The 19116-nt window shown below is 37.2% G+C and overlaps 2 protein-coding genes and 2 long non-coding RNA genes across 4 annotated transcripts in view; all 4 read right to left on the reverse strand.

Annotated features, from left to right (window-relative positions):
* Nucleotides 1-9093: 9093 nt before the first annotated feature.
* Nucleotides 9094-9982, reverse strand: LOC122048356. Its single transcript, XM_042609931.1, has 3 exons — nucleotides 9818-9982; nucleotides 9572-9679; nucleotides 9094-9462 (listed from the first exon to the last, which is right to left on the reverse strand). The coding sequence occupies exons 1-3, from the start codon at nucleotides 9980-9982 to the stop codon at nucleotides 9094-9096; spliced, it is 642 nt and encodes a 213-aa protein (XP_042465865.1).
* An 85-nt stretch (nucleotides 9983-10067) lies between these two features.
* LOC122049196 lies at nucleotides 10068-10675 on the reverse strand. The gene is made up of 3 exons (XR_006130872.1): nucleotides 10472-10675; nucleotides 10296-10377; nucleotides 10068-10158 (listed from the first exon to the last, which is right to left on the reverse strand). It is a non-coding gene; the product is annotated as an uncharacterized LOC122049196 (long non-coding RNA).
* A 479-nt stretch (nucleotides 10676-11154) lies between these two features.
* On the reverse strand, nucleotides 11155-11569 carry LOC122049197. The gene is made up of 3 exons (XR_006130873.1): nucleotides 11511-11569; nucleotides 11339-11405; nucleotides 11155-11231 (listed from the first exon to the last, which is right to left on the reverse strand). It is a non-coding gene; the product is annotated as an uncharacterized LOC122049197 (long non-coding RNA).
* A 4415-nt stretch (nucleotides 11570-15984) lies between these two features.
* LOC122048358 overlaps nucleotides 15985-19116 on the reverse strand; it is a 53034-nt gene continuing 49902 nt past the window's right edge. Inside the window, exons 5-6 of the mRNA XM_042609932.1 lie at nucleotides 16266-16321; nucleotides 15985-16077 (exon numbers count right to left, since the gene is read on the reverse strand). Of these exons, the coding sequence (XP_042465866.1) occupies nucleotides 15985-16077; nucleotides 16266-16321 (149 nt within the window). The remainder of the gene's footprint in view (nucleotides 16078-16265; nucleotides 16322-19116) is intronic.

Genomic DNA, 19116 nt, shown 5'->3' on the forward strand with positions numbered 1-19116 from the left:
AAGTATATGTCGATGACATAATTTGTGGCTCAAATAACAAGGGCTATTTGAATGAATTCATTTCTCACATGGAAAGTGAGTTTGAGATGAGTCTAGTAGGAGAATTGACATTCTTCCTCGGACTTGAAATCAAACAAACTCGAGATGGAATTTATGTCCATCAGACAAAATACACTCAAGAGATGCTTAGAAAATTCAATATGAGTGACTCTAAGGAAGTGTCCACTCCAATGACGACAAACACTCGCCTTGACAATGATGAGAGTAGAAAACCAATTGATCTAACGCAATATAGAAGCATGATTGGTAGTCTTCTATATCTCACAGCTAGTCGACCGGACATACTCTTTGCTGTGGGCATGTGCGCTAGGTATCAAGTCTGTGCCAAGGAATCTCACTTAATTGCAGTTAAGAGAATTCTGAGATACCTTAAAGGCACAATTAGAGTAGGTCTTTGGTACCCACATACTGAGTCTTTTGACTTGATAGGTTATACCGACTCCGATTATGCTGGGTGCAAATTGGATCGGAAAAGTACTAGTGGGGGCTGCCAATTTTTAGGTTCATCTTTAGTTAGTTGGTCAAGTCGGAAGCAACATTGTGTTGCTCTCTCCACGACCGAGGCCGAATATATTGCCATGGGAGAGAGTGTATCACAGTTATTGTGGATGATACACACCCTAGAGGATTATGGACTTTCTTATAAGGGTGTACAAGTGCTATGTGACAATATTAGCACGATCAACCTAACTAAAAATCCAGTCCATCATTCGAGGACCAAACACATTGAAGTGCGTCATCACTTCATAAGAGATCACGTAGCTAGGGGAGACATTGCACTCACATATGTTGAGTCAAAGTCAAACCTAGCTGATATTTTCACCAAACCCCTTCCGGAGAATGAATTTAGTCATTTAAGGAGGGAGTTGGGAATGTGTTTGGCTCCTTAGGTCATTAGAACTTCACCATGATCAATAAGGACTAGTAAAATGACAAGAGTAATTGGGATAATAACTTGGGCAACTTGGGAACATCTCACACAAACTATAAGGTTTAACAAAATATTTTTGTTTGCTATAAATGGGGTGAGATGCTAGGAACAACCAAATTATTCAAAATGTATCATGCATCCCTTGAATAATTAGGTTGAAGAGACATTAATTGAGTATGGGGAACACCATTACATAATTCATGTGTAATTGGTTCCTTGATCTTACTCATATATTCCAATCAAGGAATCTTGATTGGACCTTTGTCTAAAAAGTGTCTAACTATGGGTGATTTGTTGATTGATATTTTTGATTGATACTTAACATGCCTTGATTGAAAATTAGGACAAGTTGTTTATATTTTGACAAACTTGAAACTGATCATAGCAATCCTAAGTCTTAATTAATACCTTGTTTCACTATATAGTTTTATAAGGTTTTCTGAGATTGGAATTCTAAGATTCCAAATGTCTGAGTTTTTGGATTTAAAGTCTGAAACTTTCGGGCTCTACACAAGCTAAGACCATAAGAGCTCATTTTTTTTTAATATACTTGTGGGTGTTGATTCTAAGTTATGAATTTGGGAGATTCTGAATTCTTGAATTCTGAACTTTTCAAAATTCCCGATAGATAACGGCTCATAATTTCAGTTACTGAAAATTATATCAGACACTGATCGGTCCAGGGACCGATCAGGATGATGCCTAATCGGTCTCCACGACCGATCAGGAGATTTGACGATACCTGATCGGTCTCCATGACCGATCAGGACATTCCTGGTTCACTGATCGATCCAGGGATCGATCAGGAGACACCGGCACAGATCGACCCTACTGATCCACATCTGATCGGTCCAGGGACCGATCAGGAAGATCCCTGATCGGTCCCCACGACCGATCAGGACGATCCCTGACCGATCAGGATGATCCCTGACCGATCAGGACGTTCCCTGATCGGTCAGGATTTCTCTGATCGGACAGCCGTCCGATCATTTCATCACTGTTTACCCATCAGTAAACCATTAAAACCTTCCCGATCTCTTCTTTTCCTCCTTCACGCGGAACCCTAGCCGACTTCTTCCCTCACCTCACTCCTTCTCTTCTCGCTGCACGCGGACCTCTAGCCGAACCCTAGCTGAAGCTCTAGCCCTCCGAAACTCTAGCCAAAAGTTCAATGACACCAAGGTAACTTTCTACCTCTCTAGAACTTTGGCAGTTCGGTTTCTTTTCTCACCATATATGTTTTTTTTTTTTGCTGGTGGCTCTAGTGCTCACTCATTGCCCCATTTTACCACTTTGATAACCCTTAGAAAGAAAGTAATGGGTGAAGGGACCTCTAAATCTAAGTCAGCTGAGAAATCCAAGTCCCAAGCACCCTCCCGACCTCAACCTCCCTCTTCTTCAAGATTCCCAAACCGCCAGTTTGAGCAAGCATTTCAACAGAGGACATTCAAGCTGCTTCCATGTCGATCTGTGGATCGAAAGTACATGGATGAATTTTGTCCTTCTGTATCCGAAACCCTAGCCTATTATAAACTTGACTCGGTAGTCTACCTAGAAAGGGACATCAATTTTGATCTAGTCTCTGAATTCTATAACAATCTTCATCAGAACCATGATGGTGTTTATAATACCCGAGTCGCTAAAAGAACTATCGATTTCTCCATCAGAGAATTCTTTGGGTATCTAGGTTGCCGTATGTGTTCAGGAGATCCTTTTCCCATCTATCCTGATTTACCAGAGTCATTACCTCCTCCACTTGATGTCTCACCTGATTCCATCTATGAGTATTTCTTTGGACACCCTAGACCGGATGGACTAGATGAGCTAGATGTTGACTTCCCTACTTTTGCAGCCTTGAGATTATCTCCTCAAGACTACATTCTTTTTAAGATTGTCACGAACTGCCTTCTACCTATCACATCTAAACCATTAGCTGAGATCCGATCATATCATTGTCTTATGCTTTATGGTTTACGTCGGCGTCTCGATTTTGATATCATGTCGAGCATATATTCTTCGATCATTTCATATTCTCAGCCTAGCAGCTCCACTGTTTATATGCCTTATGGGCATATAATTACAGATTGGCTCGAGACCCTTCAGATTGATGTCTCTAAGGGTAGAATAGTCAAGATGGTCAGACAGGATTGCAGACTTGGGAAGCGGGCATTTTCCAAGTCTGGAATCATAGGACAAAATGGGGATGTTCGGTGGAAGGATGGGAGAGCATTAGGTGAGTTACCACGGGGACCTCCACGACAGGTTGCTCCTGTTGCTGCTCCTCCTGCTGCTGACGATGGAGAGGACGATCCTGATCTGCGCTGGCAGATCGCCGAGCTGGAGAGTCGCTTTGATCGACACGATGAGCTACTGGCTGCTGAGCTCTATGGACTGCGTGTTCGGATCGACCAGCGCTACGATGACTTGCGCAGTCAACAGCTAGTGACGCAGCAGCTACTTCTGGGCTGGATGGCCAACTACCCACCTCCGCAGCGATTCTCGGGCCATCCATCTTCGAGCTCCAGCATGCCGCCTCAGGATTACGTGCCTCCCGCAGATGATGATGATGTTCCTCATGTTGAGGACATTGATTGATACATTCATTTTGGCTGTCTATGTATTTTGGATGCTATTTGTTAGTTTTTATGTCTGACCTGGATGTTTGCACTTCTGATGCTACTCATGTATTTATGCTACTCAATTTTATATTTGCTTGCTCTTTATTATGCTTCATTTTCTATCGGCTATTAATATGCTGTTCACTTGCATGTCTTGTTTGTCCTTTATTTCCTTATTACTGTCTTATAATACACTTAGAGGGAATTCTAAGTGCTTTAAGAAACAGACAGTAAGGGTTAAGGGGGAGTTCTTTAAGTTATCTTACCTTTTTCGCACCTTTTCGGTGTTTGACAAAGGGGGAGAAGATAACTAAGTTTAGATGAATGCAAATTTGATTTTAGAAGACCCTCACATAGTGTTGTATCCGTCTTAGGGGGAGGATCTTGATTCCCCTAAAATTATGAAAATTTGAACAATTCTGATCTAAACTTAAATCGTGTTGTCAAATAACAAAAAGGGGGAGATTGTTGATACAGTCTGACCTGACTGTTGTTTTGATGTTGACACTGATTTAAGTTTGTATCAGATATTAATTAAACTCAGAATGACTACTGATCGAGGTTGATCAGTTGGGAGGGAAAGTCCTGGTGAGTGAAGCCAGGCAAGGGAAATCCAGATGGGTCAAGACATCTGGTGAAAAGTCCAAGCAGGGAGCTTGGCACGGGAAAAGTCCAAGTATGGTGACTTGGCACGGAATGGTCAGAGAGGGCTCGGTAGCTCGTTCTCTGGACCGGACGAAGTCGGAGAGGGCTCGGTAGCTCATTTTTCGGACTAGGTCAGAGAGGGCTCAGTAGCTCGTTCTCTGGATCGGACGAAGTCAGAGAGGGCTCGGTAGCTCGTTCTCCGGACTAGGTCAGAGAGGGCTCAGTAGCTCATTCTCTGGACCGGACGAAGTCAGAGAGGGCTCGGTAGCTCATTCTCAGGATCAATCCTAGTATCACATAGGCGTTGGATCGGTCAACAGACCTGCACAGACCGATCTGATGAAACTAGGTTTGCTGATCGGTCTGGTGACCGATCAGGAAACACTCAGTAGCACACTGAGTGTAATCTGATCGGTCTGTGGACCGATCAGAGTGTAATCGGTCTGTAGACCGATCAGGAAACACTCAGTAGCCTACTGAGTGTAATCTGATCGGTCTGTAGACCGATCAGGAGATGATGTCGCAAGAAGGAAAAAGGCAGGGGATCGGTCTGTGGACCGATCCATATGCACTCTGATCGGTCTGTAGGACTGATCAGGCCATATCCTGATCGATCTTGGGACCGATCAGATGACGATCTTAGGAGTGCGAGGAACCGCACTCATTAAGCCCTGATCGGTCTGTAGACCGATCAGGCCATACCCTGATCGGTCTTCACGACCGATCAGACATCAATTCAAAGGTGTGGATCGGTCCGCTGACCGATCCACCACACTGTCTGCACACACTGTCAGGTTCTGCTGGTTTCTGATTCATTTGAACTAATCAACTTCTGCTGTGAGCTTTATATGGTGCAGGTTGCAGGTTCCATACCAGTGCTTAATTTCAAATTAAGCCTCATCAAAGGAATAAGACAGAGCTTACTTTCTTCTGTGTATCACTGCGATGAGGGAAGATTGAGCATCAACGGATACTGATGCTAACAGACTGCAATCTCTGTTCGCGATCAGCTTGACTCCTGTGGGTTGGTTGGAGCTCAGAAGACACCAGCAAGACCAAGGATGGTATTGGTGTGAGTTCAGAGAACTAGCTGAGGAGGAAGAGTGATTGGCGATGCTTGTGTTTACAGCAGAGATTCGACGCAGAGTTTCGGCAGCGAAAGAGCAGAGGCATAAGAAGAGAGACGAGGAAGCAAGGAATAGAGCTCTCGGTTGATTGTGTGAAACAAGCTGTGCTGTGCTTTGTGCTTGAAGAGAGGCTGTATTCTTGTGTTCCTGCTTGTGCTTATTCTTCGCTGATTGTGGCTGTGAGCTTCCTTTGATCATTTCACTTGAGCCACTACTGTAAGTCTTGTGCTTAATTTCTTACTGCTGTTAAAGACTTTGTGGAGAGGTTACTCCACCGAGAAGGAGAATCCTTTAGCCGGATAGCTTCCGGGGTGTGATCTACCTGAAGATCAAGGGATCGTCCACCTTACGGACACGCCGAGGAGTAGGGGCAAGTTATCCCCGAACCTCGTAAATCTCTGAGTTAGTGTGCTGTGTTCTCTCTTTGTTTTAGTTTTCTAATTCCGCTGTGCTAACAAAGTTCTTGAAGAAATTTGTGTTTAGTATTTTTCAAAGAGGCTATTCACCCCCCTCTAGCCATCTAAGATCCCAACACTGGGAACCAATTATGGAAATTAATATTTAATGGAATTAATAACTTAAGGTGACTTGGGTCGAACGTGTTAAGTTCCGCAAGAGATCCAAGTCAAAACCTAAAAGAACAAATAGATTAAGTTTTGGATCAAACGTGTTAAGTTTCGCAGGCGATCCAAAATTTAATTTAAAAGAACACATGGTAGCTAGGAAAAGGTTCAGACCTTTGTACAAAATTTTTGTACAGTGAAACCTCTAGGTTTTCCGAGTAGCAACCAACACATTTTTCTTTTAGTACCGCTATAATGCGTTGTATTCTTATTCCTATGTTATCATATTGTAGGGTCGGGGTACTTTCATGTCCGTCCATGCTTTATGAATTTCTTTTCCTAAATTGCCTGGTAATTTACTAAACAATCTTTCTCATAATTCAGGGTTGTAATGATTTCTAGAAATTGTTGTTAAGACTAAAAAGTCATTACAAAATGATTTAATCCAATTCCAACTTAGAAGCTGTAATTGCTCTAAGTCTTGCATTGTCTCTTGTTGTCTTAGGTCTAAGCCCGTGTTAGCATCTTTGGCTGTTAGTAGGCGGTGTATAGTATAACAAAAATTTAGAATATTATTTCCTTGAGCTACTATTCTAGCAATGTCTTCTTGGAACTTTTGTTTATATGCTTCCCATGCTGCTCTAGCTGCATCGCCTAAGTAATTTTCTCCTATACACATCATAGATTCTCCCTATTCAATGTCAAGTTCATGTTTTGTAACACCCATAGGATCGCTAGTAATTTTATATAAATTATTGCATGATTAAAATGGGCTTTATGTAGACTTTTCAAAAATAAAGAGCAAAAAGAACCAAAAAAAAAAGAGGCATGACAAAGGTTTGAACCTTGAACCTCTTGGTAGGTGGTTGTATGTGATAACCAGTAGCCCCAGTAGGGGTGTGCTGTTAGGAAGAGAAGGGAGATTGTAGTTAAGGGTGGTGAAAGTGAAGGCCCCCTTCACTTAGAAGGAAAAGTTTGAGTTTCCTTCTTCCTTCGCAATGAAAAGATGGTTTTGTCTTCTTCCTTCATTTAGCATAAATAAGAGAAAGGAAAGGAAAACTTCATTTTTTCTTCTTTCTTCCTCCTCCTTCCTTCTTCCACCGAAATCCCAAGCCCATCTTCTTCATTGCTGAAACCAAGCTAAGGGGTCTTCTTCCTAGGAAAACTTCTCAAGCAAGGGTACTTTTCCTTAGCGAAAGGATGTAAGTATTCCCTCACCTGCAGTACAAGTAGCTTTCGTATGCTTTATGCTTAAAGGTTGCTTGAAAAACCTAGGGTCTTACCTTGTAAAGTTTCGGCCAATATAAAGTTAAGAGGTTACCTATGGTTACTAAAAGTTTTCATGCTTCATGTTGTTTAAAAAAAAAAAGGAAAAACTTGGAACTATGCTTTTAGGGTTTCGGCCAAGAAGAAATAAAGGCCTTAGAGGAAGTTGTTAGACCTATACTATGCTTGCTTATGCTTCCTCATGATGTATGACTTTCTATATAATGTTAGTTTAAGTTTCCATGCCTTATGTTGCATTAAAAACCTAGAGTCTTACCTTTAGGTTTCGGCCAAAAGAAATGAAAAGGTTTAGAGAAAGTTTTTAGACCTAAATTATGCTTGCTTATGCTTCCTCATGATGTATGATCTTCTATATATTGTTAGTTTAAGTTCCATGCCTTATGTTGCATTAAAATTTAGAATCATGCTTCTAGAGGTTTCGGCCAAGATTTGAACATTAGGGTTAGAACCTCATTTATGCCTACTAAAAGTCTCACTTGCTATACTATGTATGGTGTAAAAGTTTCATGCTTTAAGTTGTCAAAAGGAAAACTAGAATCATGCTTACATGTTTCGGCCAAGACAAGGGAATTAGGTTAAGAAGCTACCTAGGGTTTCTAAGGGACTCATATGTTATGTTAAGTATTATGAGAACTTAGGTTATTGATTCCATGTTTTTATGTTGCTTGAAAACCTAAGATTCATGCTCTCAAGTTTCAGCCAAGACAAGAAAAATGAGGTTAAGGAGCTACCTAGGGTTTCTAAAGGTCTCACATGTTATGTTAAGTATTATGAGAACTTAGGTTATTGATTCCATGTTTTTATGTTGCTTGAAAACCTAAGATTCATGCTCTCAAGTTTCGGCCAAGACAAGAAAAATGAGGTTAAGGAGCTACCTAGGGTTTCTAAAGGTCTCACTATTAGAGTGTATACTGAAAGCCTAAACTTTTATAAACATTTATTTTGAATAAAGAATCACATTTGGTCAAATTGTCTACATCTAGTTGTAGTTGTTCAATTAATTTATATTGTAGATAACATAGTATGTGGTGCCTGATAAGCCTAAAAATTCTACGTGTCACAAAAGGACTTATCAAATTAACAATGTATTATATCCACTGAACCCCTTAATTAAACAATAATGTTCACTATAAGAAAACAAGGCTTCAGAGACGAAAAATTCCGTCACTGATAGTCATTTTTCCGTCTCTAAAGAATATTTGAGACGGAATATTCCGTTTCCAATATCCGTTAGTGAAACCCCCGTGGCTAAATTTGATACGGAAATATTCCGTCTCAAATTTCATAAACAAATTAAAAATTTATTTGTGAATCTGTTTTTATTTGACCAAATGAAATTAATTAAAAATATAAATTCTGTTTCTAATTTTGTTTTAAATCCGTCATTAGTCTGTCTCAAATTACCTAAAAAATATAATTTTAATTTGTTTATAAATTCATTTATAATTCGGTTTATAAATTCTGTCTCAAATTTTGTTTTAAACTCATTATTAATTCGTCTCAAATAACATATTAAATATAATTTTAATCTGTTTATAAATCTGTTTATAATTTTATTTATAAATCTATATATAGCTTCATTTTTAAATTTATCATTAAATTTACATTATTATTTATATTTATCATCTACATGATACATTTAACATGCACACATTCCAAATAAATTTAAAAATTTTAAAACAATTAATTTCTAATGCAAAAGTATCATAAAATTAATATTGAAATAAGTAAATATTCACATCATCTAAATACATTTAACCATTAATCAAAGATAACATCAATATTTAATCTTTATTTCGCTTATCGCGGCGCTCACGGGGACCAGATCCTCCTGGATATAAATGATTTGTATATCCCGCCTCTTAAATCATTTTACGAACCATCTCTTTTAGATTTTCTTCTCTTTGCATACCTTCCTCGATAAGTTGTTCTTCCCTCTGTCTATTTTCTTTGATAACGAGTTCCAATTTATTTTTGCTTTCAGTAATTTCTTCCTCCATCCTCTTGCTAATAGCACACATGTCTTCAATTTCTTGAGATAATTCCTTGTTCTTCTCATGAGAGCACATTTCAATGGAATTCCCATTGTATGATCTTCTAAAATGTTGATTGCGTCCAAATCCGTACACCCTCCCCTTACATGGGTCGCCCACCACATCACACCATGATTTGAGATTGAATGAAGGTCGAGTAGACTGATCATCAACATTTTGTCTCTCTTTATATTGTTCCTGTCCATATTACAAGAGCTTATATTAGTTTAACAAATATAAAAACCAACAAGTAAGAATTAATATAAGCTAAAAGAAAATTAATGAATAATTAATTATGTTGACTTACACTAACTCGAGCTGATTTGTTATCCACAAACTCTCCAATACCTTGCTTTCTTTTATGCATTCGTTCAAAAACCTCAAATTCATCCACATTTCGTCCCAAATCTTTTTTCTACAATCATATATAATACATGTCAATATAAAATAAAACAAATGAAATACATTGAATTTATATCTAAATGTCAAATATATAATAAATTTATCGAATGTGTAAATTAATGGAATAAACATGTTAGAAAAGGAGAGTTACCATTCTCTCACGGTGTGATCCAAAAGAAATTGAATCCCCAGTATGCTTGGTAGTAGACTCATCCGTCGCTGTCATTTTATTCTTCCATGCAATTTCACATTTAATCTTGTGATCTTCTTTATTCCGATGAATTTTAACCAAGTCATTCCATATATTAGCTTCCATCCAATCAGGTCCTCTACCTATCATATCTAATATGTCTGGTTTCCTTCATAAATCTTCTTGTGCAGATGATAATGCTACTTAGCCAAATGAATGGATGCCCTGTATCTCTCACTTGAATTTTCATTCCATACCTTTTTCATTTCTCTGTCGGTAAAATTATCTCAATTATATCTCAACTGCATCAAAACAAATAAATAATCAATGATTATATATAATATCATATGTGAATAAATAATCAATGGCTGCTCTAATTAAAAAATATATTACTTACCTTAAAATTTTTCCAAAGTAAATCTTTAATATCATTAGACACCTTTTTCCACGTTGGCCATACTCCTTTAATCACTCCTTTTATATCATTTGTAATTTCACGAGGAACCTCATTTTCGACAAATCTAAAGATAACAAAATTAAGAATATTATAACAACAAAATTAATTTAATACAAAAGTATCAAAACTTAATAAATTTAAAAGGTCATATGACTTACTTATTCATAACCACATTTATTTGAGTCCGTTCATCAATATTGGTTGGAATTTGAGACCCGTGATTAGGTCCTCTTCGTCAAACTACTGATGAACTATCTTCTTCGCATCTTGCATCATTAATCACGTTATCATCTGAAATTTGTCTTCCCACCTCATCCTATGACCAAGGAGAACCAGGAGAACATGAGTGGAGACAATGGACTTGTGATAGACTTTGCTGGTGAAGCAATTAACTCATACTTTCTCTACGATTGAATAACATCAAACAATCAGACAGATTGCGATAAATTAGAAGCATATTGCTGCATAACCATACCTTTGTTCCACACATGTTAATAGCGCCTCCAGATAAGCTTCCACTACCAACTATACTTTCACTGTCATTAACAAACATTCACTCATCTAGCTAAGGATTGCATCTTCATAATCTTTCTCTAAGATAAATATACTTGACTTTAATGACTTTTCCTCCAAGAGGTTATCAAAATAAGTCAAGCCATCTATAACATAGAAATAACTATTATGACACAAATATTAGAAAGTGTATGAAGTAAAAGAGCAGTAAAGATGGCTTAAGACCTGTGTCGATATAAGCCAGACATTCATTCCTTGCATTTGAAGCTTCTTGTGGTTTTTTTTTCAATATGCCCACATCAAGTTATTTGTCATTTCCATTACTCCTCGCAGTTTTCCCTCTGAGGCATCATATTTTCTAGCATAGAGAAGCTAAAAGGTTGACTCCCTTATCTGACCGTTTAGCTGAAAATGGAATGCCATATTAGCAATCACAACTAAGATGAGAAACAATATACAAATAATTGACTCACAATACTGGAAACAAAAAAAAAGGTACAGGATGTAATTACCAAAGATTGGTGAGTCTTGAATACTAAATTTCCTGATATGCTTGGGCTAATGGAGAATAAGTATAGCCTACATGGGAAAAAACAGTAATAAGGAGCTTTGGAAGTGAAGAAAATGTTTCTACAATAAAATACACTGGCATAGAAGTTTGAAATATATGTTCCACAGACTAACCAGTATAGAAACTAGTCCATTAGTACATGCCACAAGATCCTTGAAGCGTCCAAGTGCATATATGCAGAGAGCTAAAAATCATAGCCATCCAAATCGATGGTAGTCAGAAATATAACCCTTTTCACAAGCAGAAATTGTTGAATCATGACCATTGCTTGTATCAGTTTGCATGAATAACTCTTGGTATGATGGTTTATACTTTATAGTACCTGATCCATCTCATCATGATAAGTTTACTTGAGATTATATAGTTAACATACAATAATTACAACTATGCCAATCTCAATCTAGAATTAGATTATATAAGAAACAAGAACATAAAAAATCAAGTTTTGTTACTGCTTCAATTGGATGACAACTTGTATGCACAGCAAGAAAACAACAATATTAAAACATTGTTATAATAATATCTTGTTGAAAAAACAATTTTATTAATAAAACAATAAATAAAAAAACATGACCAAGGCCACGGCAGGAGAAAGACAGCAGCCAAGACGACCAAGGCAACCAATGTGGTGGCTGCGGTAGTGCCAAGGTAGCAACCAATTAGGTCGTGCAAGCGACTAGCTTCGTGTGCAACAGCCACCGCGCGATTAGGTCACACGAATGACCTCGATCGCATGAGTAGGAGACAACTGGTGTTGCGCGTTCTAGAACAGAGAAGAAGGCTGGAAAAGAAGCAAATGAGATACCTGAGCTTAAGCTTGTTCAGTGGATCGTAGAAAGAATGCCAGAGAAGAAGATCGTGTGCGCCTTAAGCCGGAGGGTTGTGCGTGCGTGATTTGGAGACAGAGAAGAAGATCGCTTGCCCCTTAAGTCAGAGCCATGCCTGTCTTAAAGCCATGCTTGATTTGGGACCGGAGAAGAAGATCGCGTGCAAGCCGGAGGAGAAATCGTGTGTCTGCAGCCGGAGAAGAAATCGTTCGTGTGCGCCGACGAAGTAGAAAACGCGAGTGCGAGATTTGGGAGAGAAACGCTCAAATAGGTTTAGGCTTTTTTATTATTTAAAATAAAATATATTTATAATTATTTAATAATTTATTTCTCACATTATATACTTTATAAACAGATTTATTTTCTGTTTAAAACAACTTTAAACATATTTACAAACAAAAACTAGTTTCGTATCAAATTTCGTTACTAATTCATATTTATTTTTGTTTATAAAAATTAATTTATAAATTTTGTTTCTAATTTATTTTAAAATCCGTTTTAAAATTTTTTTCTATATTATTTTTTTTTAAAGTTAAACGAAATAATATTTCCGTAGCAAATCCGTTTATAATTTATTAAAATTTAAGACAAATTTTTGTTCCGTTTTAAAATTCTGTTTCTGATACCCTGTTTTCTTGTAGTGGTTGTAGTAATGAGCCTAGGATCGATCCGAGGAACCAACGTAGAATGTAATTTAGGATTGTCTTTTATTCCTATTTTTGGGGTTTTCGATATAAAAATGGAGTTGGGGGAATTTAAGCTTGAATCTAAATGTAACAACGGAAAAGCACAGCAATAAAGAGATTAACCTAAAGCAAGAATGAAATCTAACAATGTGCCAATGTTCCAACCATAATGCATTGTCACCCTACATTATAATTAAACCATCAACACATTTAAACTAAATATGAAATAACGAGACAGGAATAAAATCTGATCTAAAACAAGATGTAAACCCTAACTTAGAACTTAAACTCTAAACAATTAATCAAGCACAACTTAAACTCAAATTAAACTACAACAAGGTAAAGAAATACTAAATTACTTGCATAAAAACATAACAACCATTAAAAGAAACAAGTTCTAAGCTGTTGAACAGTAAGAAAAAGAACTAGAAAGAAATAAAAACCAATCCTCTCACAATCAACTCACAAACTTCATACTCTTGCCGTCACACAAGAGACCGAAATCGAAACCACCCAATTTCGGACCTCAGTGAAGAATATCAGTGGCGTATCAGCTCCAAGTATGCTCAGCAACGCCGACGGACCACCCCCGACGAGCTAGAATAACCCGGAACCCAAAAATGGCCGAAAATGCTGGAAATCTACAAATCTGGTCCTCTGGATCTGGATGGAGTTGCGGATGATAGTTTGATGTTGGATGGAGCTCAGGAACATCGGAAGACCACCTCCAAATGCTGCTGATGGGAATCGGAGTCGCCGATTGGAAGACCACCTCCAAATCGGCGCTGGAACAGAGAATCGGAGAAGTAGAGATTGCGCCGGAGGGAACACCCTCTGATGGCTCCAGATGATCGGGATGTGCTGCCGTGAAGCTCTACAATGAAGTTAAAGCTCGAGAGGTTGATTGGAGAAGGAATCGGGGCCGAAATCCACCGGAAGAAGAACGCGCGACGCCAAGAACAGCGGAGGAGATCGACACTGGAAAACACTGTAGCTTCTGTGTTTTGAATCTGTTCCAGATCTGAACCGACGGCTGAGATTGATTTGGAGCTAAATCAACGGTAAAAGCTTGCCCAAAATCCGATCCGAAGGTACTGATCTTGATCTAGAGTCTGGATCTACCCTCCCTTAGGTCGGATCGATCAGATCATCACTGGATGGCCCAGATCTGCCGATCTTCAATGAACGACCCAGATTAATCCGGCTGGATCAATGGTTGGATGAACTCAGATCTGGATCAAAACTTCTGGATCTTCATCAATGGCTTAGATCTGCTCCCCATTAGGTTGTATCGGCCAGATCTTCAACGGATGGTCTAGATCTGTCCTATTCTTGATGAACGACCCATAATGCTCCAAAACTTGATCTTCTTGTTTGAACTCCGATTCGAGCCTAATTTCGGTCCAAATAGATCCAAATTCGAGATCCTTTGATGCCTACAAAATAAGAATCAAATATTAGCATCAAATAATATAAAAATAAAGTAATTTGTAATTAAGTCCAAAAATACACACAATGCACAAAATATGATGTAACCATGATTTTAACCTATGAAATCAACATCAAACCATGCATATATGAATCAAAATAATGTAGTAAAATCATGGTTATCAAATCCCCCACACTTAGTCTTGAACGTCCCGTACAAGTAAAGAAAACTAAAAATCATCTCCATGAAAATTCCCTAGCAATACCTAAAAGATAGTAAAAAGAATTTAACTAAGATCATCTTAAAGATCACAAACAATCATGAATACAATCCAAACAATAATCAGTAGATATGGTAGTTTCAATCCAATTGAAAAATTTAAGCAAGTTGCAATCCCACAAGGGATTTACCTAATCTATCTCTCACACTCAAGCATGTGTATAAGTGGAGCTCACTCAATGCAACTCACAACATTTCACTACCATAAGCTTGCTTATTTTCTAATTCTCCACCACTATAAACATAGCATACATGAATCAAAAGGATTTCATCATCAAAAATTTAAAATGGAGCAATAAGAACAATTTAAGTGAATGAAATAGCAAAGGCAAAGTATTTAATGAAGAAATTGAGAAGATGAGAGTATTGGAGGAATATACTTGATGGGTTGACCAATTTGATGTGAAAAGAGTTGTATACCATTTGTCATTACCAATTCAAAATATCAAGCTAACCTCTCCTTCAATTTGAATGCAAACATAAAATCTTGATACTCTATCTCCAACTTTGATACTCTCTTGAATGTGTCATTTTTTTCTTTCTTCACTGTTTTTACTGTTTTTCCACTTCATTCCATCACTTTGAAAACTCAAATAATCTTAAATTGCCTCATGGAGAAAAGCTCCCTCCCCCACACTTAAAATTATGTCCGTCTCGGACAATGAAAGACAACACATCCCATCCACTTACTTGAAACTCTTATAGCCACTGTACTCCTTTCATTCTTCAGGTTTTCCTCACTTCTCTTCCTCTGTTTCTATTATTTTCCTGTGGATTTTCTTCAGTAACAGATTGCTTACAATTTCAGCAGAAAGAGATGAACTATTTTGATTCCTATGTGTCTAATAAGGCTGCACTAACAAGGTAAGCATAATTCAATGAAACTGAATTCTGAAATCTGGAATTCAGCTAAATTCAACAAGCATGTTCTCATTCAAATTCTTAATGATCAATAACTTGTAACAAGCAAAATGCACACAACAATAAGGGAGCTAATCCGCAATTCAGCTCCTCAATTAATTCCAAAATCAGTATCAATCTCTGTGCTCTTTCAAAACTGTCCAAATTCTGTATCAGGTCTGGTTTTCAGTACACATAATACTGTCCAGAACAAAAATCTAATTCTTATCAACTTTTCTTTTTGAATTCTAAATTCTGAACCTTAGTTCCAGAACCTTGTTTTGATCTTTAGTTTCAGAATTCAACATACATGGAAAATTGGCTTGAATAATGAAAGATTTAGTCAGGAATGAGATCCCATTTACTATTGAATTGAAAGGACTGGAGTTCAGTTCATATTCAAAGAAAGTTTTAGAAGCTCAGCAACCTGGTTCAGCATCAAACTTGAAGTTATAGCATTCTAAATTCAGAAGTTCGATTCAGCATTTACAACTTCATTTCCAGCAAAACATGGCATTTCAGTTGGCACACGGAATGACACATCAAATGGCTTAAATTGCTGCCCAGAAAATTTAAAGGAAAGTTGCCACAAAACAGGACCACAGTTTTTTTTTTTCTGCAATACACTTCCCTGCACTGTCAATTCCAGATTTCATCCACCAGTCAAGTATTAATTCCTTGTCTCTCCCCTTGAGCTTCCCCTTTGGCTTGAATGCTTCTCCCAATTATTGATACACCATTTGATACCAAACAGTTGTAGATTCCCAGCTCCATTTCCAACTGTACACTGTCCAAAACCCAAGCTGCAGAATGGTTTCAACTTCCAGTTTCAGCTTTATGTTTCTGTTATGTATCAAATTCTCAGCTTAAAAATCTCAGAAACCCTTAATAAAATAGATTATCATTTAACAAAACCAGAACAATAGCTGGAATTCAATTTACAGTGATTAGCTCACACAAAAACCCAAGTAGCACAGCAACAGCAGGTTTTCTGAAATTTCTGTACAGGTTATGGACTCTAACAACTAATCATCATTTAGCCTCCAAAAATTCTCATTCCTTTCCATCCAGCTTCTTAAGACCCTTATCAATTTATTCTCCAAAGATTTCAGGTTTAAACAACTCTAGTTTGTCATAACCCCCACTCCAAAATGGCACAGAAAAATTTCCAGATTACAGCAACCTGCATTTATCCAGATTACTATTTCCTTGCCTCTCATTCTCTTGATGACTTAACTTCCAATGTGTCTTCAAGAATTCAATAGTGCTACTAACATTAGCTAAGAGTTCTTTAAAATATAACCAAACTTATGCATTCCACAATCACATTTGCAAGGTTCAGCTGAAATTTGTAAATGGACTCTGATTTCTGCAATTTGCCACTACAGATTCTAACATCACCAAATTCCAGCTTCATGAAATACCAATTCAAACTCCATGCACTTGCAACAGCAGAATTTCAGCTCAAATATTAGCAACTCAGAAATATAGCTGATAGTTCTTTGCTTCTTCAACAGCAACAAACTTTCTATAGCTCTCACTTATTTTCAACCATCCAAAAGTAGAATACAGTTCAGCAACATTCTGCTCTTTGCATTTCTCTTTGAAAGCAAATGGATTGGAGTTATATTACATCAGTAATGAATCCCCAAACAAGGTTTAATACTCCAATAGCAGCTTTGATCCCAAAGTTTAAGCTACAGAACTCAAGTTTCCCAGAATTGCAAATCTGAACTGTTTCATCTTCAAAAACTCTGCCAAGATCAACTATAAAGTCTCTAAAATAGAGTTGATATGTATAATTCATGAATTCATAAATCTGATTCAGAGACTAAACCAAAGAATTTAGAATTAAGGCTGCCCTTTTTTTTAATTCTGGATTTCTGAACCTTAGTTAAGAATCTTGGTTCTGATCAGCAAATGGGTTGAAAGGTTGGCACACAAATGTTGAAGTTGACAATGAGACTTTTTAGGAGTCAAAATTCAGTTTGCTGATTTCTGCACTGCCATCTTGTTGCTCAGATGGAGGAATTGCTAGCTATACCAACTGCTATAATCCAATTTCAAAAATCAGATTCCAGAAGGCTCACTAATCAGATTATTTCAGCATTCTACAGCTTTCCCATTACGTTTCAATTCCCAAAATTTAGTGACTTGATATTTCCAGAATCAACCTTGAATGTTGATGCTTCTAGTTTCTGAAAAATTCAATTTGAAAAAAAAAACATGGAGTAAAATGAGAAACCATTTGTATGTTACTGCAGCCTTCAATTTCCTGCAGAATTCAGCACAACAACATCTACCCTATTTGAATTCAGATTCTTAACCAAAGCTCTTCAATTCAGAAATGAATTCAGAATTCTGGTTTTCAGATCAGAGAGGTAATCCGAAGTTGATATAGATTTTGTGCAGTAAGCATTTCCAGTATCCTTCAACTTTTCATTACTATAGTCTTCCTTTTGCATTTTTCATTTATTCCACAGCAAGACTGAACCATACTCAGCTCAAATTACACCATTAAAAATTGCAGATTTAGAAATCTAACCTAATCATAGAACGGGCAGATTCAATTTCCAGTTTCAAGAACATCCTGCATTTTGATTTCAGCAAGATTTAGCAATTCAAGACTTCAATTCATTTCACTTTCTTTTCACTACACTCTTCATTGACGCAATTGGCAAATAAACTCATGTTACATTAGTAGAAACCCACTTTGATTCAATGTAACAATAACAGTAAATTAGCTTATAATTCTCAGTTTGTTTCAGCAGATTCCCACATTTCCAGCTAGCCACTGTTTTAAGTTCTAAATGTTGCCCTTTCCTTCAACTTTCAGAGTAATTGACACTCCATTCGAATGCTTAGTTGATGAAATAATAACCACCCATTGAATTCCGAATTTTGATCCATTTAAATCACATTCCAGTGGCTATACAACTCACTGTTCTTGCATTGTTTTGTGTCCAGATAAATCCCTGAATTCATCTTTTCTCATCTTGCAAATGCTATACAAGGTAAGCATACCATTTGTTATTGAGCATACAATACATTTGCTTGAATTTCTCAATGATTTAAGATTTTAAAGAGAAAGTTGGCACAAAAGTGGCACAAACCAGTGTACACAATTTTCAACTTCAAAATTTCACTAAACAACTCATAATCTAGTGATTGTGCCAATATTTCGTGAATCCTTGCAACATTCTTCAATATTTCCAAAAATTATCATCTCATCATCCCTCCCCCACACTTAAGACCTTGTCCATCTAAGTCAAGCTAACTCATCAAGCAATTAATCCAAAACTCCCAACAAAATAAAAGAAATATGACAAGCAAAGAGAATTAAGAATTAGAATGCTAGATGAGAATATATAAAAAAAATTGTGAGGAAAGGAATTGGAAAGTATGAAGGGGAAGAAAATTGACAAAATCCTCAATTTCCATGCACACAATTGCTATTGTGACTTTGAAAAGAAACTAAGCAAGTTCTAGAGTTTCAATTGTTGTAAGTACATGTCACACAAAGAAAATAATATAGTATAGGCTTAAAGTGGTCCTCTCTAGGTATTTTCATGCAATCAAACTCAACTAATCAAATTGG

This window comes from Zingiber officinale, chromosome 2B (assembly GCF_018446385.1).
Source record: "Zingiber officinale cultivar Zhangliang chromosome 2B, Zo_v1.1, whole genome shotgun sequence".
Taxonomy (NCBI): domain Eukaryota; kingdom Viridiplantae; phylum Streptophyta; class Magnoliopsida; order Zingiberales; family Zingiberaceae; genus Zingiber; species Zingiber officinale.